Here is a 26,952-nt window from a genome sequence, read left to right as displayed (position 1 = left end):
AGAACTTTCTCTCTTTACCAAACATTATCTAAACAATCTCAAAATAAAAAAGTTGAAGAATTAAAGTTGCTTAGAACATTATTAGTTCTTAAAATATGTCATTTTTGAAGTCGTCAAAAGTGATTTTAATAGTATTAATCGAAAAAGTCCTTATTTTGTTAAAATTGAAAACCTCAATCCTCGTTTTAACAAAAAGTAAACTACAGTCATTTATCTGAAAATTAGTGAAACCACATGGGTTTTATTTGAACTTTACCTTAATTTTTTTTCTCTTCTAATAGCTTTCAATCTATTATAAAAGTTAACATTACATGTTTAAGAGATCGAATTAATGAGTATTGAGAGTCACTATTATGATTTTTATATTTAGTTGTTACGGAATAAACAAGTTTAGAGAATTGGTAGACATTTATAAAGTTCAAGAAGTTAATCTATATTTATGGACAAACTTATAAATGTCAGGAAATTAATCTATATTTATGGATAAGTTCATAAAGTTCGTGATACGAAATAATCATATTAAAGAGGCTGATGAGACACTCACAAAATTTAGAGAACTAGACAATTTCAGGAAACGGGTGATGTATTAAACCATAATTAAATTTCTTAATTTTTATGCACTAATTTGAAAACACATTGTGAAGCAAAATGATTACAAAAAATAGAGATTTTTAACTAATTATGGGGTGCTTTGGAATTACATAACATGTGTAGAACTCAAGAAACAACTTGGTTGATAACAACAAAGAAATTCTAATTAATTCACAAACTTTTAATCTTTATTTATAAAAAAGATAGAAAATTTAATCAAATCTCAATCAATCTAAGATCCCAACTCAACATCATCATCAAACATTCAAAATGATAAATTCCCCAATTCAGTCACACAACCAACCAACCACTCACAAACCCTGAATCAACAAACTATCAAACTTTAAAATCACACCTTTGAAATGAACTTCTAGTCTTTCTTTCTCTCATTCTTTCTCTGTTCCTTCAAATCTCCATTTTTAAGTTCTTCTTCAAAGTCATGAAATTCCCATTTCTTAACCTAACCTCTCATCCACATTTCATTCCCATCTGTAATGCTTACTTCACTTTCTTGTAGCACTAGTTCATACCCACTTCTCTTTATAGTCTTTTTTTACTGTTTTGAGATTTGGGTACTTGAGATTTCATGGAAATTAGTCTGTTTTGAGCTGTAAAGTTTTCTCCTTGAAGTCAATCTGAGTCCTTGTTCTTCAGGGATTCATGTTTCCCCCAAAATATCACTAACCCACTTCTCTTTCTAGTCTTTTTCTACTCTTTTGAGATTTGGGTACTTGAGATTTCATGGAAATTAGTCTGTTTTGAGTTGTAAAGTTTCACTTTTAAGTCAATCTCAGTCCTTGTTCTTGAGGGTTTCATGTTTCCCCCAAAATATCAGTAACCCACTTCTCTTTCTAGTCCTTTTTTACTGTTTTGAGATTTGGGTACTCAAAGTTTCTTTGTTTGATTTGTAAATTTGAAGTTTGGATGCCAAAATTCATAGAATGTGAAGATGGATCTAACACTGATTTCTGTAAGATTCCGGTAGCTTATCTACGGTGGCCGGATTTAGCTGTGGCGGCCAGTTTCATTGCTCCAATGAAGAGGTCAGTCCGTCCATTCTTTAGTGTTCTTCTACTGATCACTTTTGCTATCACTCTCAGCTACCGGATCTTACTCCGCCGTGGAATCGCCGGAGGCGGCGGCGCCGGGAGCTTCTACTTCAGCTCAGTTGAGCTGAAAAACAATGTAATACCCCATAAACCAGCCCCAATCTTCAACTTAACACTCCTCAAATATGCAGCAATTCAAATTGGGGAAGAAAAAGCAAAACATGAAATTGAAAGCTTATTAGAAGGTAAATTAGCAAATCAAGGTAAGAACTTTGCTACTTACAGAAGGTTCAATCGCCATGATTCCAGAGCTAGCACTTCCAGAGGCATACCTGTAGTGTTTAGATCACCTCAATTTTACCGTTATTGGTTAGATTTCAGAAGGGTATTGCATGATTGGGCTAGAATTAAGAAATACCAAGCTAGTATTATGAATGAATTGGGGAAACTTTTGAAGGACCCAATTGATAAACACAATGGGGTTTTGGGGTCAAAATTGAAATATACATCTTGTGCTGTAGTTGGAAACAGTGGGATTCTATTGCAGAAAGAATTTGGGGATTTAATTGATAGCCATGAGATTGTAATTAGGTTGAACAATGCAAGAATTGTGAATTTTCAGAAACATGTTGGGTCTAAAACTAATATTTCCTTCATAAATAGCAACATTTTGCATATTTGTGGGAGGAGATTAGGTTGTTATTGTCATCCATATGGGGAAAATGTTCCTATTGTTATGTACATTTGTCAACCCTTGCATTTCTTGGATTACACCATCTGTAATTCGTCGCGGAAGTCGGAAAATTCGAAAAAGGTGGCGCCTTTGATCGTTACGGACCCGCGATTCGATGTGTTGTGTTCGAGGATTGTGAAGTACTATTCGTTGAAGAGGTTTATTGGGGAGACGGGGAGATCGGTGGAGGATTGGGCGGGTGTTCATGATGGTTCTTTGTTTCATTATTCATCTGGTTTTCAAGCTGTGATGTTGGCTGCAGGGGTTTGTGAGAGGGTTAGTTTATTCGGGTTCGGGAAAGGGAGTTCGGCGAAGCATCATTATCATACTAATCAGAAGAATGAGCTTAGTTTACATGATTATGAAGCTGAGTATGATTTTTATCATGATTTGGAGAATGGTTCGATGGCGATACCGTTTGTTTCGGAGCGTTTAAGTTTCCGCCTGTGGTGATTCATAGATAGATAGATAGATAGATGTTGAAATCTGTGTTCTTGTTGTTGTTGTTGTAATTTAAATACTTCCACAAGGAAATTAAAAGGAATATAATTGTTGAAAACTCTTTGATTTTGATGTTCTGATTTGATACAAATGTCTTTGTTGAATTCAAAATTCAGTTTAAAACTCCTGTATTGATTTCTCTTCTGCTATACCTCTGCGGTGCGGAGACGCGCCTTTCCTGAGCCATCGGCCAAGGTATAAGCATTCCACCAGTCCTACTTCTGAGGTTATATCTAAAGCTAAGACAATACTTATTACCGTCCGGGACTCCTCCCGATCCGTGTAGAAACTTGCACCACAGACCTGAGCAGGTCCCTGACTATGGAGACATCCTGCTGCGCTTTTCCAAAGCCAAAATAAAAGCCAAAATACCGGCGTGTATCAAACCTCGATCCACGTAGAAACTCGCACCATAGACTAGACTGGCTTCATAGAGTCCATGGAGCTCCTTCCTATGGAGAAATCTATGTCGGACCATATCAAACCTCAATGTAGAAACTCGCACCATAGATGTGAGCGGTTTCATAGGGCTCTTTCTTATGAAGACATCCTATCTTGTTCACTCCTTCCCAAAGCCAGAATGTCAGCCCGTGAATCCACCTAGAAACTAGCGGCTTCATAGAGTCCCGGCCTGGCCCCTTCTTCTATCTTATCTACTGCCTTGCTCCTTGGCTCCCTACAGCTCCAGCCGCTCGCTTCTCGGGTGGCTCGCACCCGGGGTGGTGCGGCTGAGCCAGAGTGGGCTCAGCAGTCGGCCTATGTTTCCGGGCGCACGCGTAAAGGCATGATTCGTTCCACAAATCTCACTGCACTGACCATAGTAAACTCCTTCTTGTTGTACCGAAGTAGAGATCTGATTTAAACGACCAGGTACAGCGGGGCTCCTTCCCATGGAGACATCCCTCCTCCTAAGCCAATTTAAGCTATGTGTCAATCCACTGACAGTGTACAACAAGATTGATCACTTAAGCTATGTACCTATTCAACTAAAGCACCCACTTGCTCAATCCCTCCCGGATTTGCCACCGCAGTGGTGGCAAAAAACGCTTGACAAACTACACTAGCTGCTACTGTCGACGCTTGACAAACTATGCTAGCTGCAACTGTGGTAGCTATGTACCTATTCCACTAAAGCACCCACTTGCTCACTAGCTATGTACCTAAAACTATGCTAGCTGCAACTGTGGTAGCTATGTACCTAGTCCACTAAAGCACCCACTTGCTCACTAGCTATGTACCTAATCAACTAAAGTACCCACATGCGGTAAAAAAAACTGTAAAAAAACTGTAAAAAAACTGTGGACGCTTGACAAACTACGCTAGCTGCTACTGCGGTAAAAAACGCTTAACAAACTATGCAGACAAACTACGCTAGCTATTTGCGGTAGGTAAAAACTATGCCGCTAGCACACTATCACCATTCATCATGGAATCAACACCCATTTCGGTAAAAAGCACTACGAAATCAAACGTTTTTGCGCAGAAGCAACACCCATTTCGGTAAAAAGCGAGATACCATTTCTCACTCAGTAAACTATGAGTGATACCATTTCTTACACAGTAAACTATACACACTATCACCATTCATATCATTTGTCATGGAATCAACGCCCATTTCGATAAAAAGCGCTGTGAAATCAAATGTTTTTGCGCAGAAGCAACACCCATTTCCATAACAAGCACAGTCGCCTCTGATACCATTTGTTAGTAAATTGCGCAGCTGAGTGAAACTACACAGCTGGCATGTCTCTGATACCATTTTATCAACGCGCTGCATCTTATACCATTTCACGGCCGAAGCTGAAGCAGCAATCTCCCTAATGGGCATGAGAACTGAAGCTTAGATGAATAAGATCTTCCTATTCATGGACATGAAACTCAGGGTTGCCGCAACCGATAGCTAGACATTTTATTCAAATTTTCAACCTCTGTTTGAATAAAAGCTCAACCATTTGTATCATCCTTTCATTCTTCACTAGTTTTTGTATAACAATTAGACAATTTGTTTCAACATAAATAATTATGATCAGTTAATGTCCAAACATATAAACAGAAATTCCAATTCTGGTTTCTGAGAGTTCATGTCTGCAGACATTTTATTGATTTCTGATAAGCTCCTAAACATGTAACCAGAGGACATATTTGGAATCAAAAGAGTTTGTTACACTAATTTTCATACTACCTAAAGGCACACTTCTTGTGATTCATATGTACAAGAAAGTCCATCACAAAAGGCCTAAACTGAGCAAAATCTACGCAAAAGACAGAACTACCCCTAACAAAACAAGCAAAAAGACATAACTACCCTTCTTCCCCAGTTATGGCTCAGTAGTATCCATTATCACATCCTTCTCCTCATACTTCACTCCCACCAGAAACTTCATGCATGTCTGCAAATTGTTTAAATTCAAACACAATTGAGAAAAGGATTCAATCTTTGCATCTTTGATTGATATGAAAAGTCTAGGAGGAGGAAGAAGACATGACTTGTTTTACCTGTTTCGGGTCGTAGACAGCGTACTCGTTGTATTCGAGGGGGCTATTCGTATGCTCCGATGTAAGCAGCCGGCCACAAGGAACCTTTATGCTGTCTTTCCACATGAAATGTTCTGATTCATCTGTTCTCTTCCTTCCCAATCCTTTCACTCCTATCTTTTTCTCTTCCAAGGTGTTCGTGTCCTGCACGGCATTAATCCGTAAGCTACATTGCACAGACACAGAAACGGACACCGCAAACGTTCATAAAATAGCCTTCACCTTCAAACAAAAACAAGACATGGACACAAAATGCGGAAAAACTACAGTAGCAGTCGGTATAGACCCGTATAGTCGGTAACACGAAATGCAGAAACGCTACTAAAGAGTAGCATTAGGTAATAAAGAGTAGCATTAGTCAGTATAGACACATAGTCAGTAATAAAGAGTAGTCAGTATAGACCCGTATACTGAATGGTAAACGCTACTAAAGAGTAGCATTCGGTAATAAAGAGTGCATAGTCAGTGTAGACACGCAGTGGCGGATCTAGGATTTAAGAGAGAGGGTCAAAACTCTATGTAATTTTTTTTTAAACTAATGTTTGTAGCCAAGAGCAAAAATACCCCTAACGTTTTGAATCGGGAGCAATTTTACTAAAATTGTGTAATTTTACCCCTAAAGTTTGTAGCCAAGAACTTCTAACATTGATAAATTGGATCAATTATATCAATTTGTTCTAAAAAAAGGATATAATGTTTTTTTTGTAATTTAATAATGAAATTGAAGATTAATATTTATAAATTCGGTGAATTTTTTGAATTTATATTTTTAATATGTTTACTGATAAAATAACGCATGTGTGAAGTGTACATGATAAGATTCATGACAGAGAAAGACAGTTTAATGAATTATTTCTCAAATTGATCCAATTTATCGACGTTAGGAGTAAAACTGCTTTTGGCTTCCAAAATTAGGGATAAAATTGCACCTTAGACGTTAGGGGTAAAATTGCTCCTGACCCAAAACGTTAGGAGTATTTTTGCACTTTAACCATTCTTTTTGGACTATTTTTTTTTTTTTGGACTAATTTTTTTTTTTTTTTTTTTTTTTTAAGGGATGAAGGGGGGCAAATGCCCACTTTGACACCCCTACATCCGCCACTGTAGACACGAAATGCGGGTGAACACACGAAATGCGGAAACGCTACTGAAGAGTAGCATAGTCAGTATAGACCCGTATAGTCGGTAACACGAAATGCAAAAACGCTACTAAAGAGTAGTATTCGGTAATAAAGAGTAGCATAGTCAGTATAGACACGTATAGTCGGTAATAGCCGGTAAAAAAGCATAGTCGGTAATAAAGAGTAGCATAGTTGGTATAGACACGTCCTACACGAAATGTGCTACTGAAGATAGTAGCTAATAAAGAGTAACATAGTCAGTATAGACACGTATAGCCAGACGCTACTAAAGACTAATACTAAAGAGTAGCATAGTCAGTAGACCCGTATAGTAGGCAAGTGTCAAGTGTCGGATGCTACTAAAGAGTAACATAGTCCGCATTTTTCGGCTGAAAATATGAACTGCAAGGGAAATACCAACAAACCTCTGGTGTGGAAGAAACCTCAGTGATTTGATCTCCAAGAGAAACAGCAGCCAGAACCAAGAACCCTTCTGGCCTATCTACAGCAGTAAAACCATACCGAGCAGCTTCTGCAGCAGCGTCCGAACACACGATCGCCTTCCCGAACTGGAATTCAGTTCATTCCATTAGCTTATACCAGAACAAAGCCAAATCGAAACTCAAGTACGAATATGTCATTGATCATACCATGTAGCCCGGGACAGGAAGAGAACAGGCAGCGGGCAAGAACCCGTCCTTCAAATGCCTCAGCAAGTTCGAGCTTCTCGTTCCTGCAATGGGAGGACGGGTTAGTTATCCAAAACTAGAAGTAGCATTAGGCTTGAAGAACGATCTCTTACCGCACCACAAGAGGACTTTGTTCGGCAGCTTCATAATTTCATCCATCGACGGACTGGCACTTGAATCGACAGCGAAAATATTCTCAACGGACACTCCATAATCCTAAAGTAGAACAACATCAAACACATTGTTTCGACAAGATAATGTAATTTCAGAAAGAATTCGAGTTGGTTGGTCTCACTATGTCTCCGACTTTGATTGGTTCGTAAGTTGTTTCGAGGTACTTGACAATCATTTTGTAGTCATCAGATTCTTTCTCCACCGCAGAAATTGAGCATTTCAATTTGTTATAGCAATCAGACAAAGGATCATCGAGGGTCGAACCCGACATGTCTCCAATAAGATGGGAGGCCACCGTTATGTCCCTGACACTCTCGTATGTTGCCGCAACCTACAGACAGGATACATCGTAATTACGTGTATGATTCGAAGGAACATTGGAATATAAAATTGGGAACCAATTTACATTATCTGCAAGCTCATCGTAGTCTCGGAGGATCATTGGCCGAGTAGATTGCATAAGAGTGAACCATCTCTGGCTGTAATCTGACCAAACAGCTTCCGCCTTTTGTCCGGTCGCTCTCATTGATTTCACTGCTTCAACAAACTGAAGCAGAAGCTCCTCACCTGAATATGATCAATTTAGAAGACAGAAACCGAGAATCGAATACCGACACGAAAAACTTACATCTCTTCAGGTGGATATTTGACAGCATGCCCATAGGCAAATCCGGAGGGTCTAAACCCATCTCCATTAGAGCATACCTATGTTCAAAAACAAACTTTCAGGTTCCGGTTCGAAACTGAGCAAACATTACGGGACGGGTCTTACCGATAAATCTCCTGGCTACAAAAGATCTTCATGAAATTTGCAATCTTAGGCGCCAGTTTGCAGTGCGAAACTGCAGCTCCTAGCTGCCTCAAACCGAGCCCGCCTTGTCTAACATCAACTCCATCATCCTATTCAAGAAATTTCTCTAAATCACGAACACTACGGAAACTACGGAATAGCTTAGAAATAAGTCGTACCATGTCAATAGGATAGAATTTTAGAAATCAAGCCATACCAGGTCAGTAGGATTGAGCCATACCATGTCAATAGGATAAAATTTCAATCGCTTCTTTTCGAACTTCTTCTCCTGCTCCCATGGCCCAAACTCATTACCGGTGATCTCCTGAAAAAGCCTTACGAACTCCTTGATAGCATCATTCACATTTACCCACTCTTCAACCCTCTCTTCGGCATTCGGATCATCGCCCACTTTCCCGTTCTTGTAGTACAAATGCACATTACTCTCCGGTACCGTAATTAGCTGCATTATACAATACCTGCACACACCGAAAACACCGAAAACGCATAAATATTGCTCTACCGACACTTAAGAGCCCAAGAGCATAAGGCTAAAGGATTCTTCCGTAGTTACTTGTTTATGTCTCGTCCCATATCACACATGGAGAATGCACAGTTGTACAATATCCCTTCTTTCTCGAATATCTGTCCGCCTCGTTCCTGCAATTTGCTGTCCTTATGGACTCCTCTTTTGCCGGATAGTTTGAGCTGCATTCACAGTATAGTATCTATCAAGGAACCCGAATCGAAAGAGACTAACTAATATAGTTGAAGAAAATGTTTATACTTGTGCCGAAAGGGACTCGATAGCTTCTTCGCTCGGATCTTGTTTGTCCCAAGGAATTCCTTTGCCATCCACAGCAAGATCAGAGACCATATCGTAAGCTTCCATCGGCTGAGGTTCTTGCTTCTCGATGCTGTCGAGCAGCCAATCTTCGCTAACTATAGGTATGCTCCTCTCCCTACCAAGAATTGTTTTAGCTAAAATGATGATCATATGGAAACGGAAACGCGAAACAAAACGGAAACGGATACCGGGGAACGTTATTTCTAAAGGGTAATGGAAACGCGGAAGGCGGGAAGTTTAGTACTGCTTACATTGCTTCAGTTAGCTTGGAAGAACCACCGCGTTCCCGCTCCGAGGGGGAGACAACAAGACAAGTCACACCTACAGAATAAGCACATGTTTTTCTCGAAATTCTCGATTTAAGACAAGAAACTAAAACCAGCTTGAAAATGACAAATTACGTACCCATGACCGAATTGGAGACTTCTCCTCCGTATTTCTCGATGGCTTTTCTCCAGTATTGCTGCATTGATCAATTGAATGTATAATATATAGTTATATATATCAACATGCTTGTTACGGGTTGTAACAATAAGAGACAGATGAATCCGTTTAACGTGTCAATGACATCGATTTGACGTGTCACATAAAACGATCATACACTAACAAATCATACACGTCAATGACATCCATGTAACGTGTCACATTAAACAAATTAAACTAACATCATTAAACAAGCGTCAATGTTTGACATGTCACGTTAAACGATCATACACTAACAAATCATACACATCAATGACATCCGTTTAATGTGTCACATTAAACAAAACAAATTAAACGATCATACACTGACGATGTAACTTAGTTTAACACGTCAATGACATTTGTTTAACGATGTTAGTGCGTTTAACGCGTCAATGACATGACATTTGTTTAACGATGTTAGTGTGTTATTAACGAGTCAAATTAAACAATCACACACTAACAAATAATACACAAATAGTGTGTTTAACGCGTCAATGACATGACATTCGTTTAACGAGTCAAATTAAACAATCATACACTAACAAATAATACACAAATCACTTCGTGATTAATGACTAAAATGTCAACTTGCATACTAAATTGATACGGAAAATGAACTTGAAAACCCAAGCCAAATTGACCATTTAGTAAAAAATAATGTATCGAATTAACGAATCATCACGCATTGCTTCACAATTCGAATTAATTTGACTAAGATCTAAAATGTCAACTCGTATACAAATAGAAACTAAAAATTAACTTAAAAACCGAAATGGACCCTTCATCTCAATACCGATACATACATGGGTTCGGGAGAGACGGCCAGATAAAGAGATCATCATCCCTGCAAAAGGCTTGGATGGAGCAACTAATTCCTGCCGAGGCCGGCGACTCGGGTCCTGGTATTTTTTGAGCAACTACAGCAAGAGAAAAAATTAACTTGTAGTCTTATATAAAGCTCAGAAACAAAGAGCTTAATTAATTAAAAGAAACTTAAATTATTACATCTGCAATAGGGGAGTTTAGGACGGAATCGGGTAATCTGACCGGCTCCTCTTTTCGGGGAGGATTCGATCTGGTCTTGAAAGTGCAACTAGACCACTCACTGTAAAATCCTTTGCAAGAATATCTTATGCCATCAAATACCAAATTGTTGTCACACATTGGACATTTCCCCAATGGACCAAGAAACAACAAATCTTGGCTGCACCCAAAAAATAACACAACATAAATTAATACAAATTCCACCAATTCAAGCATAAAATGGCTAAATTACTCGGCCCGGGAGGGTGTTTTTTTTTTTTTTTTTTTTTGCTTTTAGCCCTTCAAATTTAATTTAGGGGCTCGATAACAAAACAACAAATAAAACAACTAAACAAAACGGCTCGCGGAAAAATTTGAATTACATCTTTAATCATTACACGAATTACATCTTTAATCATTACACGAAATTCGACTAAATGTTTCACTCGCCTAAGTTTTGATTTAGTTCGAATATTATCATTTTTTTTTTGGCTTTAGCCCTTCAAATTTCATTTAGGGGCTACAACGACAAACAAAACAGCAAATAAAACAACTTAACCAAACCAACCCTAAACCCCACCGAAAATAAAATCAATTAAAGCCTAATACATCTTTAACCCCCGTGGTTGTCCAAAAAAATCAAATGTCCCTGTATTTGGAAAAATTCTATTTACCCCATATTGAATCTCCGAAACCTACCTATTAGTCTCTGAACTTTCTTAAAATGATCTATTAACCCCTGAACTTAGTGGGTAGGGATGTCAATTTCTCCAAAATCTCTCCTTACTCGGTCACTTGAATTTTAGGGGGTTAATATGTCATTTTAAACAATTTTAATAAATTGAATATTTTAAAAGGCGCAATTGATTTTTCTAGACAAATAGAAGAGGCTAGGAATGTATTAAGCCTTCAATTAATAATAAATTCAACAAAATTTTGCCTTTTTGACTGACCTAAGTTCTGATTTCGGACTCCGGCTAATTTTTTTTTTTTTTTACTTCTAGCCCTTCAAATTTCATTTAGGGGCTACAAACAATGAACTAAAATGACAACAAAACAACAAACGAAACAACTAAACGAAAAGACCCTAAATCTCACCGAAAATTAAAATCATCTTTTAATACAACAACAACAACAATAAAGCCTTAGTCCCGAAATGATTCGGGGTCGGCTAACATGAACCATCATATAAAACCGTGCAATCAAGCGTGTCAGCGACACAAATTCTCTCTCTCCACTCTCATATTCTCCTCAATCCCTAATAAACTCAAATCGTCTTTTAATAACTGCATAAAAAAATTTGACCAAATTTTAACTACATAGAATTTTAACTATATACGGAAACCGGAATAAATTGTAAGTTAAAATTAAGCGGAAATTTTTAACGAACCAATTAGTCATAACAGCGGAATCAGAGCCAGAAGAATCTTGGTCATTCATGTCTAGTATTTCCTTCATTTGAGAAACAGAGAGGTTGTCTTTAACAGCTTTACAAAAATCATCGTACTCTTTCGCAATGTCGGCCTTAGATTTGCCATTGACATCATGGTTAGTGTCGTTCTTCGATTTCTTATGATGATGTTCGCCATCGTGTCCTTTGTTCTCTGCTTTCTGCTTTCTTGTCATTATTTTTCCTTCCTCCGAAGCCGTAGGATGAGCTTGAGATCTTGTCTCATGAACCTAATTCAAAGTATTTCAAAGAAAACGAGTCTGTCACATTTCACTATAAAAATTGGATTTCAAATCATTTCAACTGAGAAATCTCAATCTCAAATTTTAATGCAAGTCCGGTCTAGCTGTTAGCTGATTACCAATTTGACGGATAAAAATTAGCTAATTACTAATCACTGTTGTCACAGTGAATAAAGATATGGTAAATAAATTTTTTATTTAGAGGTCAGAGGGTAGTAATTAAGAGTAAAAATGTCAAAAGACGGAGGACTAAGCTTTTACAAACCTCTTTTCATCAAATAAAAAAAACCATTGTAGTCAAAACCTCTAGCCGCTAATTTTAGCTCGATAATATAATAATTTTACCTAAAAAGTTCTTTACAAAAAATGGTCATAATACGATTTGCTACAATAAACCTCTAACATTATTAGGATCCGAAAATTCACAAACTACAGATAATATGGTAACTTACAAATTATACCATTAAATATAAGGATAAGGTACCAAAATAGATATATGGTTTTTGGGAAATCATAGATTTAGACTCGACATACAAAATAGCACCAAAACAATATAGACTTTTAAAACGTTTAAAAAGGTACCACAATTTAGACCTCGATAACAAGAGGAACGAGGCACATCGTTCATATTAATCCGTTAAGTTCTAGTTCTGATTGCTTTCTCGTGGGGAGTTGAGTTTTCGTGGAGAGGGAAATCGTTCTGTTATCAAGGCCTAATTGGTAATTGATATTTTTTAAAGGTTACGTCTATATTGCCTAGGGTCTATTTTGGTACCCTGTCCCTTAAATAAAGTGATGGGTTGTTTTTCTTTTTCTAAGAAATTATATACCAATTTTTCTTTTCCTATTTTTTAGTTTCACTCCAATTTTTGGATATTCTTTTCCTCATTTGGGGCCAAATGTGCAAACAATTTTATATCAAATTTAGGCAAACTTGTTGTCACTGACTTAATTGAAGTTAGCATATTTTACAAGTTAACCCAAGTTTACCCTAATACAATCAACTTTAATATCATATTCAGGAATCAATTGAAGTTAAAATATTTTACAAATTAACCCCAATACAATCAATTTTACCCCAATATATCAAACTTCTGCAAATTTGTCAAATATTTAGCAAATTTTGCAAATTAACCCCAGTACAATCAATTTTAATCCAAGACAAACAATTTAATATCAAATTTAGGCAAATTTGTCAAATATTGACAACTTGAGGGAATTAATAACCCCAATACAATCAATTTTAATATCAAATATTGCCTAATTTGACAACTTGAGGACTTAGTTGAAGTGCTATAACTTCTGTCACCATTTTGACCATTAAACTATTTTAACTAGATGTATTTAACCAGATTATCTTATCTTAATCATGCATGTTTTAAGGAACTTTAGTTCTTGAGGTTATTTAGGTGTTGTTTGGTTAGTAGAAAAAGTGAATTTTTAGAAAGAAAACTCCACAAAAGGTGATTTTGGAAAATAAAAAATGTTTTATGTAATTCTTGAATATTTTCATTTTGAGTTCCTTATTTTTAAAAAATTGATATGCAATTTGAGGTCGTTAAGTTAGTGAAAGTTGAATGGCCATTTTAAGGAGCTAGTGAAAGTTGAGTGACTACTTATGTTAAAAAGTGTAAAAAAAATTGTAAAGTTAAATGTTCATGTGGTCATGGTTAAGAATTGAATTACAGTGGCCACAATAATGTGAAAATGAGTAAAATTCAATGGCCATGAGTGTAATTTACCACACCCATATTTTACAAATTAACCCTAATACAACCAATTTTAGTTTAAAAAATTTAAGCAAGTCTAACATCAAAGTTTTAAGGCTTAATTGAAGTTAGCATATGTTACAAATTAACCCAATACAATCAATTTTACCCCAATACAATAAATTTTAATATCAAATATTCCCAAATTTCTCAAATATTGAAAAATTCAGGACTTAATTGAAGTTCACATATTTTACAAATTAACCCCAATAAAATCAATGAACCCTAACACAATCCATTTTAATATCACATTTAGGTAAAAATTTGTCTAATCTTGAAGAAGTTTTCAGGACTTAATTGAACCCAATTCAATCAACTTCACCCTACACAATCAATTATAACATCATCAGATTTAGGCAAATTTGTCAAATATTAACAACTTTCAGGACTTAGTTGAAATGATAACTTATGTGGCCATTTATCAAGTTTGTAAATAATTTTGTATATTCCAGCTAGTCAGTGTTTAAAAAAAAAAAAAAAAACCTAAAAAACCTCCTTTTGAACTAATTTCTAACTAATCCACAGTCATACTAACATATAAAACTTAAAATTAAATTCCACCTATTTTAACTAGATGTATTAAAACAGATTACCTTATCATACTCATGCATATTGATGATTATATTTAAATATAGACAGTGACGGATCAAGATTTACTGTTTCTTTCGTGATTTATGAATACTAAATTTGATGTTTTTACATTAAAAAAAACCCACACACAATTTTCATAGAATTTTTAGCGAGCGATTTTTGACGACCACTGGATGCCAAACCCGCCTCTAGATCCGTCTCTATAATATATACATAATTAAACGTATTATCTTTGTAATTAAATTATATTTTCTGATGGTTCTAATTAAGATTTCATTGCAGAAACAGTCTAAAAAAGTTGCTAAAAACATGATTTAAGAAGAAATTAATTAAGCAAATCAAAAGAATGAAAGAACAGCTAACCTTCATATCTTTATGTTGCTTAATCTCTTATTCTTTTGGAATCTCCAAAACCAGAAAAAAAAAAAACTAAGTTTTCAGACAAATGAGGAAGTGTTATGATGCTTCTCGGTTTTTAATTTAACATCAACCGCATTACTTGACACGTAATATGCTTTTTCTTGACACCTGTAACGGGTCTTGACACGTGTCCAACTGGGTTTTCTCCTCTCGGTGGCATGCTTGACACATGTGGTTTATCAGCAACTTACTGCTTGTTTTTTTTCGCAACTTGGCAACAATTTATGTCTGCATGACTAACACCTGGATTCGATAACATCAAACACAAGCTTTGTCGGTTGTTTTTGCGGTTGGAACTTGTAGTAGAAGAACGGCTACAGTCAGTTTGCAGATTGAGCTGGAGCTTAATTTAATGCAACATTGTGGTTATATCCGCGGACTTTTGGATGATTATTGTTAATCTAAACGGTATAAAATAATGTGTCTTTCGTGAAGGAGGTGGATGTTTTTTATAGAAGGAAATTCTATGGACATTGTGAGTTCCGTGAAAGTTTACAATGCGTGTTTATTCTAGGATGAGGTTTAAATATAGGGAGACTCTTCGCTATCGAATAACAGCAGATATATTTATGGGATGCTTAAAAAGAGATAGATCCCTTTCGGTGAGTTGGCTGGACAAGATTTGGGAAAAGTTTTGACACCACACGGAGTTTTGGCCTGACTCAGACCTAATCTCGTGATATTTCGTGTTATTATATTCTATTATATTTTTTAAATGTCACTATTAATAATAGTATGCTTAAAAAAATATAGGGATAAAGTGTAAAAATACCCCTAATATTTACAGCAAAGAGCAACTTTACATATAATGTTGGTAGTTAAAAGAAATTTTTCCATAATATTGACAGGTTGGGTAAATTCTGTGAACCCATTCTGATGCTTCAGTTAGCAAAGATTGTAGAAGGTTGACGACAATGAGCATATTGGTGACTATGATATCGCATGCCTCTTTAGGGTGCCTCACCTTTATTTTTATATATATATATATATATATATATATATATATATATATATATATATATATATATATATATATATATCTATATATATATATATATATAGAGTCAAGGGTAGTTGTTGTAATTTTGGAAAATGTGTGCTTTAGTCCCTCATCTGACATGTATCATTCTCGGATGTGGTAGATGTCCTTTGTGTAATCGACTCATAAAATCCAGGGGCTTTTCTTTCTCCATTATACTGATTCTGGATCAAACGGTGAATATTGATCCACATGGCCGGATGGTACTTTAAAGCATCTCGAAGGGATATTCGTTATTTCCGATCGAAAAGTCCCAATGAGTTATCTAGATTGTAAGGGAGCTATCGATCCACGTGGAGAAATTATTCATCAAATTGTTTTTTCGGTCATGAATTTTGTCCTCAACACTTCACATGTATATCATTTTATCACTCATTAGTAACAGATCACAAACATATCCTCTCCCTTGTTCTCAGTTACTCATCAAATGACACTCACTTTCTATCTTTAAGTTCGATCATTGACAAGGTTCAAAGAAAGGGAATCGAAATGAATCGTCTAGCTACTTCTATCTACGGGATTGGCTCAACAATCTCTATCTCGTTCCATGGAGTGGTAGAAAGTTTAAGCCGTTTGGAGTGCTGGGGATTGAACCAGAGCCGAGGGTGCACACTGACTGCCTTCTTAACTTCCAACCCCTTCTTTTCTTATCTTAAGCGCTTTGAAGGAGGCATTGGAGAGAAGTGGGCATGGTGGCACAGGAAAAGCTTTTTCTTGCTAATCTGGTGATATCGTAGTAAAGGTAAAGTAGCCGAGGAATCCATTTTTCAGTCCATACCAGGCTCCAGGTAGATTTAGGAGTGACCTTACTTTTATTGATTTCGAATCAAATTTTTACGATTGATTTATGGAAAATAAAAAATTTGGCGATTTAAGAGCCAATTTCTCATTATTCAATTATTCATTATATTTAGATTTGAGCTCTATCGTCCCATTCTCTAACTAAACTAGTCCCCAGACCACTATGTGCGATATCTATATATCTATCCTTATTGATTTCTTTCTCCTATGGAGTGTTAGGGTATTGCGAAGCTTCTCACTGGAATATACTCGAGATTAAGTACAAGAGACGCTTGGGTAGATTGGTGCTCCTTGAGGTATGCCCTTCCGGTGGGTTGTTCTCTTCTCTGTCTTTTCCATCCAGTGCCTGCACTGCGTCAGAAAAAATAGAGCGTAAAGGACCTGCTTTCGGCACCCGGCTAGGCCCCGCTTGTAATGGATCTTGGATCGCTTCCATTTTGTTCAATAAGAGTTGTGAGTGTGAATTACTCTAAAAAGAGAAAAAGCCGTCAAGAGTGAAGGAAGAATCCGAGTTGCATCCTAAAATAAGGAACATCAGCGCTTTCAGTCAGAGTCAGCCTCCTTCATATAACGATGCATCGGGCACTGCAAACGACATAACGATCTGGTCTAGCCAGCGTATCGGCTGCAGATTCATCCATCCCGACCGGCTTGTCGGTTAAACTAAATAGTATGCCCGGCGTATTGTCAGACGAAGAGCTGAAGGAAGGCGGTAATTTCAGTTTTAAATCTTAATGTAGACAAAAAAACATCGTTTTTCATAGCTCGGGACTGATACTGACTTGATGACCGGACTTGAAGACTAGGACTGGGCTTTATGACTAGAGCCGCATTCAAAATACACCAATTCGCTTGGCCGCCTACCAATGATGCCTTTCACTTTCAGACAGTTCCTCGCGCATCAAAAGACTTCTAAAGGGCAGGAGATCCAGGACTGGTTGGACCGTAGACCGAAGACAGAAAGAGGAGATAGATTGAGGACCGGGCAGGAATGATTAGCTTAAGGACTAATTGAACAGATTCGCTAAACAGAAGAGAGATATCGCGGGCAGGTAGCGTTACAGAAGCGATACCTGAAGACCGATGGCAGGGAGATCGATAGAGAGATTCGAGATGCGACCGATACCTCGCAACTACCTGAAACCTGAAAGCTTAGTAAGGAAGCCTCTAGGCTGATTGACCATTAATTCAGTAACAGTGAAAATTAGCTCTCCGGCGGCAAGGAATGAGAACGGAACCTATTGACAGGCACACTTCTCCTTCCGCACACAGTCGATGCTTCTTTTCGTGCAGCAAAGAAAGAGGAAAGGTTGGTCATAAATTTTGAGAGTTTGCGAATACACGGAAACGAAGACTTTCGAGAACAAATATTGGACCGGGAAGAAAAAGGGCTAAAAGTAAAGTCTAAGCGCATATGGCACGAAAAGGAAATCCGATTCAGATCAAGAAGGGCCCCTTGTTTCAAAGAGAGGAGGACGGGTTATTCACATTTCATTTGATGGTCAGAGGCGAATTGAAAGCTAAGCAGTGGTAATTCTAAAGATTCCCTGGGGGAAAAATAGAAATGTCTCCTACGTTACCCCTAATATGTGGAAGTATCACCTGCCCAATAGCAGAAGAACGACTTATCGCAATCTCAAGTACAATGGCTAGTTGACTCAAGCCAATCTCTTGATTCACATTCATGTGAAACCGTTGCAACCGATCCTACATACCAATCATCCGCTGCTTACAGTAATGGCACTAAGCCAAGATTTCTATGAATATGAATATGAATTCTGGAAAATACATAGCAAGAAGATGAGACAAAGTTCCTTATATGTGTTTTGGGTGTTGAACAGCCCAAAGCACATAGGGGGGTGGTCTCTTGGAGGTTTTGGGAAACCATACCGAAGAAGACCGCCACCAACCTCAAGCCATCAGGAATAAGACTTTAGGCGGCCCTGATCGCCAAACCGTACTGGAGTTCAGCAGAAGAACGAAGGAAGGTTGGTTATTAGTTTACCGTAGATATTGAATATAGAAAGTAGAGCTAGAAAAGAGCTCTTTCTTGCTTTACTAGGAATAGCTGTCGGCTGCCTTCCTGCCTAACTAAAGAAATTCTTTGGCTTGCGTGTCTACCTAGCTCGAGTTCCACTATTCGAGTGCCTAAGGTGAGTTTCCAAGGGGTTGGTTTCAATTGGAGATATTCCTCTTTTTAGGCCTTTTTAGGCTTGGTTATCAAAACTTAAAGAATTCGGGGTGATAAAACGCCAACGGACTCAGCTGGCGAGTGTGAGGCTATGGTGATGGAGCCGGTGCTGCAGTTGCCTGAGTTTGATAAGCCATTTTCGGTTGAAACTTTCGCTTCTGGCAGAGACCTTGACGGGCTGAGCACTTTTCCAGTTGGTACACAATCCTCTGTTCTTGGAGCAGAAGCAATTTGCTTGGATTTACACCCATCCCAAGGTATCATTTCTTAACCCGAAATGGCTGGGGAGAGGAAAGGTTCTTTTTTAGGGTACTCCCGGGAACAGATCCAGTGGAGACGGGGTGGGGCCTGTAGCTCAGAGGATTAGAGCACGTGGCTACGAACCACGGTGTCGGGGGTTCGAATCCCTCCTCGCCCACAACCGGCCAAAAAGGGAAGGACCTTTCCTTAATCATATGATTTAAAAAAATTAGAAAATATATTGTATTTTGTACGAGTTTGACAGAAAAACTTAAATATTTCACCGAATTTAAAAATATTAATCTTAAATTCCATTATTAAATCACAAAAAATATGAAATCTTTTTTTAGAATCAATTTACGTCCAGTTGGTGCAGAATAAGAAATACAATATCTTTGTTTTATAATAATGTTTAAAATTGACCAATTTTCCAATATTAGAGGTAAAGTTACTTTTAACTACTAACATAAAGGGTAAAATCACACTATTTTAAACGTTAATGATAAAATTGCTCATGCATGTAAACGTTAGGAGTATTTTTTGCACATTTGAAAATATATATAAGCAAAAGGTTACACTTGTTTAGACTGAGTGGAGATTTGATTTTGAAGGCCAAAGCTGGGCCGGAGCCTGATTAACTTCATAGAGGGCTGGGCTTAAAAATGGACTAATGGACCGCCAATGGCCCATTATATCTATATATGTTTTTATTTTGTTCTTATACTTTCCTTATTAAAATATCTTCTACTAAATTATTAAATAATTGTAAGGATGATAGATAAATTTTTATATTTTTTCTTAGAGGAATTTAATATCTTGTTAAGAAAATGCATTTTAAAACTCCAAATATTGTAATGAATATCCATGAATTTATTAATTAATAATTGAAGGAATTATACTATATAATTATACTGCTTCAAATACGGTTTATCGGGTTGTCTCTTGTAGTGTAGATTATTATTGAGTAGCAGCTCAAGAAACGAACCACAATATTGTATCAACAGTCACATAACTCTTCCACCAAAAATTGTCTGGGAGGAGAAACTATTGATCCACGAACTAAGTGCAAAAGTCTTAGAAAGATAGAGCAAAAGAGGTGCGTTGAGTAGAGAGAGAGGGGGGAGGATTTTTTGCTCTTGGATGTATCGTTAACTATGTCTGCATGAGCCTCCTTATATAGGACTATTCCTAATCAAAGTCAGACTGGTAGAACCTATTAATTCTAACTTTTAGTTAGATATTGTTTCTATTTATTTTAATTACTTAATTAGATACATTTGGATCCAAATTTATCTACTCGATCCGAATTAGTTACGTGTGGATAATTTCTATATCTCTCACTCACACATAACGTAACCTATTCGTTTGTCTCATCTCTTTTCATACTTCTAAATAGATCGTGCAACCAATATACCATCATATACCATTGAGAACTCTAGTAATATACATCGTTAGAGATATATAACATCTCAATTAACATGTACATGATAGAGTACTATACACTTGTTAAGGATATATAGACTCTTATAATAAGTATTGAAAAGGTTGCATACATTTATCCCAGATTTTATATCACATCTAATGTAATTACTTGGATCTCTACAATTTTTTTATTTTCACAATCATTCCATGTGTATAATGTGTTGAAACACATTTCCACATGATTTTGATTTGACAAAATTATTTAATCCATGATTAAGGAATAATTAAATTTAAGTGCTTTGGTTTAATTGTACTAATATGTTTGTTCAATGTTGAGTATAAATATAAATACAAATGGAAATAAAAAGTAAGACAGGACGAAGTCAACATGAGGATACATCACAAGTTGAGTGGAGTGTAACTCAGCATGATAAAAGATCTTAAGAATAAAAGCCTAAAGAATCAAACAAATCAACGAAGCTGAGTAGAACGCAAAGTCTTCTTGAGAATTGTGTCTTGCAGAACGAAGCTGACCATGGAAGCTGAGTAAAAGAGAACTCAGTATTTGCATTAGCAAACAATCGAAGACAACGGCTATCAAAGACAAGCTGAGTGATCTTCAGGACAGCACGGATGTTCCGTTTGCTAAAAGACAAGCTCCGACAACTGTCTGCACCAATAATAAAAACCTTGGAATTACGCAAAAGCCAATTTCGAGATGCATGGGTCAACTGTTCTGTCGCTAAAAGACAAACAGGCACAAGAAGACGAAATCTGTGAGAAGAGGACAAACCTGACGCCTGCGGAATTCAGACGACAGGATTGGCCTGCAAGTCTGAAGCTGACCAGAGCCTTGTCTCAAAAAGGAGCCGTTTGGATCAATGATAGGGTTTACGGCTAGGTAGAGCTTACGAAATATTTATTATGACAAGTGCGTTACGACTATGGATGTGATCTTCCTAAATGCTCTATCTCTACTAGACGCTACTACTTAGGGGCAAGTGTACCCCGTCGTATCAAGTAATAATCCGGTTAAGACCGGGTATCGAATCCACGGGATTTATAACTACAAGTATTAAATGACTCGGTTTTATACGTTATCTAAGCGGTGAATACTTTGAGTTGATTCGGGGAACAGCTACAAACCACTCCTAACTACGGGTGAGACCAATTTATATAACAAGAACTCTACGAAATGATATGGATGGCGATAAGTTATAAATATGACAAACAATGACTCCCAATATATATACGGTTGATGATTTACTCTTGCAATGACGACTACGTGTAGTGTGACCGACCCGTGAAGTACTTAGACTACGTGGTTCCTAGTCAAGGCGTGTCTAATGCTCGGGATCAGAAATTAGGGCCCGTAAGTTCCGTGGTTTGTCGATTCCTACGGTTTCCGGAGCGTCACTTCCGGTGAGGCAACACCTATATGAATCCCTAAAGATAGCCCGAATGGCGTCGGAAATCGCGTTCTCCTACACAATAATCAATTACGAGTATCAAAACAAGTAACAAACATCAACACATATATAGAAAAAGAGATTATGAATCATAAATTATAAATATGGAGAATGTAAATATGGAATACAACCAAGCCTAGTACATAGGAAGAGTACAAGCTAATTAGCAAGTGGAAAGGGAAGAATCCACCCTCGGAACTAGCTAACCGGACTCAATGCCGTCTCTTAGGACTTGGAGGTGGAACTCTCGAGCTTGGTGAACGGAGATGGAACGGAACTTTGACGGAATGCCGGAATCAACGAACAAGCTCTCAAGGTGATAGAGTTTTGCTATGTAAAATAAAATCTCAAACTATATAACAAGAGCTTAATCTATAACAAGAGTTTGTATATATCCAAAAAGCTTTTTCAAATGAGTGTTAGTCACTCCTCTTTATACACATCAAGCTAGGGGTAGAATTGTAAATTCACAAGATGCAAGTATGGAGCTACATTATTTCTGCAGTTTTCCCATGACACGTCCCGCGTATGGTGGAGGACGCCCCGCGTATTTGCCCATTCCGTCAGAAATCTCCTGCATGTGGACCAAATCCGGATCTTGTTGTCTCAATCACGCCCCGCGTATACTGGGGTACGCCTCGCGTGGTTGAGCTTCTGAGATTTTATTGCTTGAATTAGATCCTTTACGCCGCGCGTAGTCTGAAGCACGCCTCACGTAAATGAGTCTCTAGTTTTTTGGACTGAAGAACTTCCCATACACGCCCCGCGTGTATGGTTGTACGCCCCGCGTATTTTCAGTTGACTTAGAAGATCTTGCAGTCTGACATTCATGATTGAGACATTATTGCTTATCATTGCTCATACGCCCCGCGTGGCAGTGGACAAGTTCCACGTGGTGCCTGCGGATTGAGCAATTATTTCGGACTCTGTGTTCCACGCCCCACGTTTGTCGGTGGATTTTTGCTCCTTACTCGTACCTGAAATACAATTCTCGAGAGCCGAGTTAGCTTGACGTTTTATTTTCTAATTTAATCAAAAATAAGGAAAATTAACCGAAAGTACGGAATTTATTTTTATTTCATTATTTTATTAAAATTTACTATTTTTGCAATTAAACTTATTTATTTCATCTAAAATTAAACCGTAAATCACGCTAAAAGATAGGGACGAAACGCCCCTATCAAACCTCCTCGGACTTTAAAGTTTTACTTGTCCTTAAGTAAAAGAAAACGAAAGACAAGGGATTGAGATGATTAAAAAACAAACCGTCGGTTGGTTTTACCAAGTGCGTGATCCCAAAGCTAAAGTTTTATGCAAAGTTTTCGGCAAGTACCTACGCAAACAAATGAGTGACCAAAACTTGTTTGAAACCTCCATGATCAAATTTAATAGGCAATATTAACGGGGTCGATTATCTTTTTGAGAACCCGATAGTACCTTACCAAGGGATTTCACTCTTACGCTCAAATTTTGGTGGGTCGGTGTTTTTGCACTCTCCTTTGCACTTACTCGAAGTCACTTTGAGTTTGCATTTTCATTCGGGTTTTTCCTCTTATGTTATGGTTTAGGCAATATTAAAAACGAACCCGGAGGGGGTTGTAATGTGGGTGGCTTTTTAGTGGTTAATTTTTAAGAACTCGAGTTTAAACACCATTTTGATGATCGCAACGTGTTTTTATTTTGGCCTTAGCGAGTTCGTAAAATATATCTCGAAATTGCTCGGGTGGAGCTTGAGAATGCCTTTTGCTCTTTATTGTGTTTTTCTTTTTCTTTTTGTTTTGAGAGCGGCACAAAAACGATTTCGAAAGCTTATAGTGCTTACTTATCAAGGCCTTGGCTTATTTCGGATAGTTTTGGTGCGATTTGATTTTATTGGTATTTAAACACGAGGAAAAAGGGTTAAATGTTAAAAAGGGGTATTAACAAAAAAAAGTCGGTTAATAGGCTCGAGGGGGTTTCCTAGAGGTTAATGAAAATGAGAAAAATAAGTTAAGAAAATAATTAGCCTAAGTGGGCTCGTTTTATCATCTATTGCCATTTATACCAAAATAAGTGTACTTGACCCGGTATTAGGTGCAAACTCTATTGAATCGAGTGAAGTCAAAGCTCTCGAAAAATTGTGAAAGAAATAGAGTTCTCGTGCGAACTCTTTTAAGCTCAAAAATGTCTCACAAAATTTCGGGTTAAATTGTGTACGTTCAAGTTCTCGTCAAATTTTCAACCATCCCGTTTTTATTGCCTTTTTTAAATTTCATTATAGAGATAACCTGTGGGTTAGGACTCAATGTTTTTCTTTAGCACAAACCTAGGCATTGCATAAATTCTATAACTTCAGAATCAAGACTAAAATTTCTTACTTAAACCGATCCTTTGCATTTAAGAACAAATAACGGAACTTTTAATTAATTTCCGAGGGAGGGTAGTGTGTCGGAACAAATTTAAGAATCAATAAATTAGTTTAATTATTTTGTTGTTTATTTAATTTTTATTTTTGTTTTTGTTAGTGCAAAACAAACAGTGAGTGAGTGCGGGGTTGCACGGCCCTCCGTGTTATTAAAATGGCGTCTATTCCAAGGACTTCGCAAAAGAAAAGAAAGACAAAAACAAAAATAAAGATGGAATTTAAAGGGGACCCTTGAAGGTCAGGCCCTACGCGTGGCGTGCCCAGGGGGGCGCCCCGCGTAGTAGGTGCGTTTTAAACCAATTTTAGCCAGAGACCCAGATACGCAGGACGCACTAAGGGGGGCGCCCCGCGTGTTCCGAGCTCTGGACTAGTTATACAGGAAAAACGGCGGGGCACGCGGGGCGTAAAATGGGGTACGCCCCGCGTGAAGATTATTAATTGATGCATAAACAGAGAAAAATGAACACGAAAAGAAGAAATAAACAAAACGAAACACAAAGGAAAATCATAAATATATTTAAAATAAAAAGACAGTACAATAGAAACACAAAAACGACAAAAGAAACACACAAACAAAACGAACTAAAAACATAAACATGAAAGGGAAAAACATAAAACAAAGGAGAACATAAAATAAACAAAGGTAAACTAGGATGGAGGCGGAGGAGGATTCCCATTGATGTTGAAATGTGTGAAGAACGCGTTGGTGAAGGCGTCAAAATTAGCCCGATCCTCACGCCGTTGGGCCTCGATGGAATCGAAGCGAGTGGTGAAAGCGGAATGGTCCATGAGGCGATTAGCCTCAAGGGTATCGAAGCGGGTGGTGAGAGTGGCGTTGAAGTTGGCGAATTGAGAATCGTAGTGGGCACGATCTTGACGTTGTTGGCCTTCTAAGGTGTCCAACCGAGCATATATGGAGTTGACGTCATGGTTGGGTGGTGGACTAAAATTTAGACCCATGTCCGAGTCCGAATCCTCGTCCTCGTCGTCTTGGGGTTGGGCCGCCCTCGAACTTTCACCCGGGCCGGAAGTGGGGTGCTTGAGTGATTTGAAGGCGTTTTTATCCAAGGGCCGTGGTTCCAAGCTGGGAAGGCGGTCAAGGGAAGCTTCGCCAAGAGTGGAGGTGGCGAAGATGGTGATGAGATGGCCCAACCCGAGCTTTCCACGTTTCCGGGTGGGCATTTGATGGAGTTGGACGGCCACGAGGTAGGAGAGGTCATAAGTGAGGCCGTTTTCACAACAATAGAGGGCCAAAAGCTCGTGCTTATTGACCTTGGTGGACTCGGACTTCCCCGAGAAGTAGAAGGAGATGAACCAGTGGAGAAGTTGGAGGGTTGGATCGCGGATGCAGGCCGGGCGGAGGTTGGAGACGTCATACTCGTCGGACCCGGTGATGGAGGTCCAAAAATCATGAGGGGAGACACCCTCGGGCCAATGGGCTATCCCATCCTCTGCTTGACGGGTGAAATTGTTGCGAAGCCATTGTGTGTCGATGGAGAAAGGGTGGTTGTGAAGGCGGAAGTTGAAGAGGGCGGCTCCGGGAACATTATTAGATTCTAGGGTGGTGTAGAACTCCAAGACCAATGAGGGGTAGATGTGTTGGCGGGCACGAAAGTGATCGAGCCAATTGAGAGTACGGAGGCGGGCCTCGAAAGCACTGCCGACATCGTAGCGGTCAAGAACGCTATGTTCAATGTATGGAAGTTCCATGATATGGGCAGGAGAAAGTGTTTGGTAGGATTGGGCTTCTTCCTCAGTGAGGAGATGGAAAGGAGCCCGATATTGTCGGGTGAGTGGCGGTGTTCCTTCTCTAGGAGGTGGTGGTGGTGGTTGTTGTTGGGAACGAGAGGTGCGGGCCCGAGTGGACCGCGGGGGGCGCATGTCGGCTACGTGCTTGCGTCTTGCCATGGTGGTAGTGAAGGAGGAAGGAGGAGTTGTGAATGAGTATAGGGTTTTAGAGTGAGTGTGAGGGAAGAAGTGGAGAAAAAGGAAGGGGTATAAATAGGGGAGGAGTGGAATTCCAAGAGGTTCTCGAAATTCCAGGAGGGATACGCGGGGCGTGAAGGGGCCACGCCACGCGTATCATACCCTCTGATTTTATTTTACGCAAAATCGTCGAGGTACGCGGGGCGTGCCTGGGAGCACGCCTCGCGTATCGCGTCTCCTGGCCAAAAATTTGTGGGAGAAATGGCGCGGGCGCGGGGCGTACATGGGGGTACGCCCCGCGTGGAAAAAGGGATAAACTGTATTTTCGTGGCTTTTAATTATTATTTAATGTTTTTATGGTTTTTTTATTACTTTTTAATGTTTTTATGGTTTTTAAATTATCATTAAGAGGGTGGTTAAGGAAAAATTTATGATGAAGGGAGGTTGAAGGAATTTTGAATTTGAAAATG

At 38.3% G+C, this 26,952-nt stretch overlaps 2 protein-coding genes and 1 non-coding gene across 4 annotated transcripts; 2 read left to right on the top strand and 1 right to left on the bottom strand.

Annotated features, from left to right (window-relative positions):
* Positions 1 to 770: 770 nt before the first annotated feature.
* LOC136224839 (beta-1,6-galactosyltransferase GALT29A) lies at positions 771 to 2,951 on the top strand. The gene has a single exon (XM_066013267.1). It carries the CDS (start codon positions 1,516 to 1,518, stop codon positions 2,824 to 2,826), a length of 1,311 nt encoding a protein of 436 aa, XP_065869339.1. The 5' UTR covers positions 771 to 1,515; the 3' UTR covers positions 2,827 to 2,951.
* A 1,969-nt stretch (positions 2,952 to 4,920) lies between these two features.
* On the bottom strand, positions 4,921 to 15,032 carry LOC136224180 (protein ADP-ribosyltransferase PARP3). Of its 2 annotated transcripts, none has more exons than XM_066012446.1 (18): positions 14,934 to 15,032; positions 11,909 to 12,198; positions 10,501 to 10,699; positions 10,299 to 10,412; positions 9,436 to 9,493; positions 9,282 to 9,351; positions 8,971 to 9,145; positions 8,758 to 8,891; positions 8,401 to 8,662; positions 8,166 to 8,293; positions 8,022 to 8,098; positions 7,800 to 7,960; positions 7,515 to 7,724; positions 7,333 to 7,435; positions 7,181 to 7,263; positions 6,956 to 7,099; positions 5,371 to 5,553; positions 4,921 to 5,264 (listed from the first exon to the last, which is right to left on the bottom strand). In XM_066012446.1, exons 1-18 carry the CDS (start codon positions 14,937 to 14,939, stop codon positions 5,193 to 5,195), a joined length of 2,469 nt encoding a protein of 822 aa, XP_065868518.1. In that variant the 5' UTR covers positions 14,940 to 15,032; the 3' UTR covers positions 4,921 to 5,192. The 2 variants fall into 2 exon arrangements, with proteins under 2 accessions (XP_065868518.1, XP_065868519.1); XM_066012447.1 differs by having other exon boundaries at positions 8,425 to 8,662.
* Positions 15,033 to 19,360: 4,328 nt separating this feature from the next.
* Positions 19,361 to 19,439, top strand: TRNAR-ACG (transfer RNA arginine (anticodon ACG)). The gene has a single exon. It is a non-coding gene; the product is annotated as a tRNA-Arg (tRNA).
* The last annotated feature ends 7,513 nt before the right edge of the window (positions 19,440 to 26,952 follow it).

This window comes from Euphorbia lathyris, chromosome 3, assembly GCF_963576675.1.
Source record: "Euphorbia lathyris chromosome 3, ddEupLath1.1, whole genome shotgun sequence".
Lineage (NCBI taxonomy): Eukaryota > Viridiplantae > Streptophyta > Magnoliopsida > Malpighiales > Euphorbiaceae > Euphorbia > Euphorbia lathyris.
The sequence above is the reverse complement of the archived record's forward strand: the minus strand, read 5'-3'. Positions and strand labels throughout refer to the sequence as shown.

Bases quoted from the DNA above. Each gene is read 5' to 3' on its own strand.
- LOC136224839 (XM_066013267.1), top strand. From the start codon at position 1,516: ATGCCAAAATTCATAGAATGTGAAGATGGATCTAACACTGATTTCTGT.
- LOC136224180 (XM_066012446.1), bottom strand. The intron at 9,146-9,281 runs GTAAGCAGTACT...AATTCTTGGTAG, and splicing joins TCCAAGCTAACTGAAGCAAT to GGAGAGGAGCATACCTATAG. The intron at 7,100-7,180 runs GTATGATCAATG...ACTGAATTCCAG, and splicing joins TTCCTGTCCCGGGCTACATG to TTCGGGAAGGCGATCGTGTG.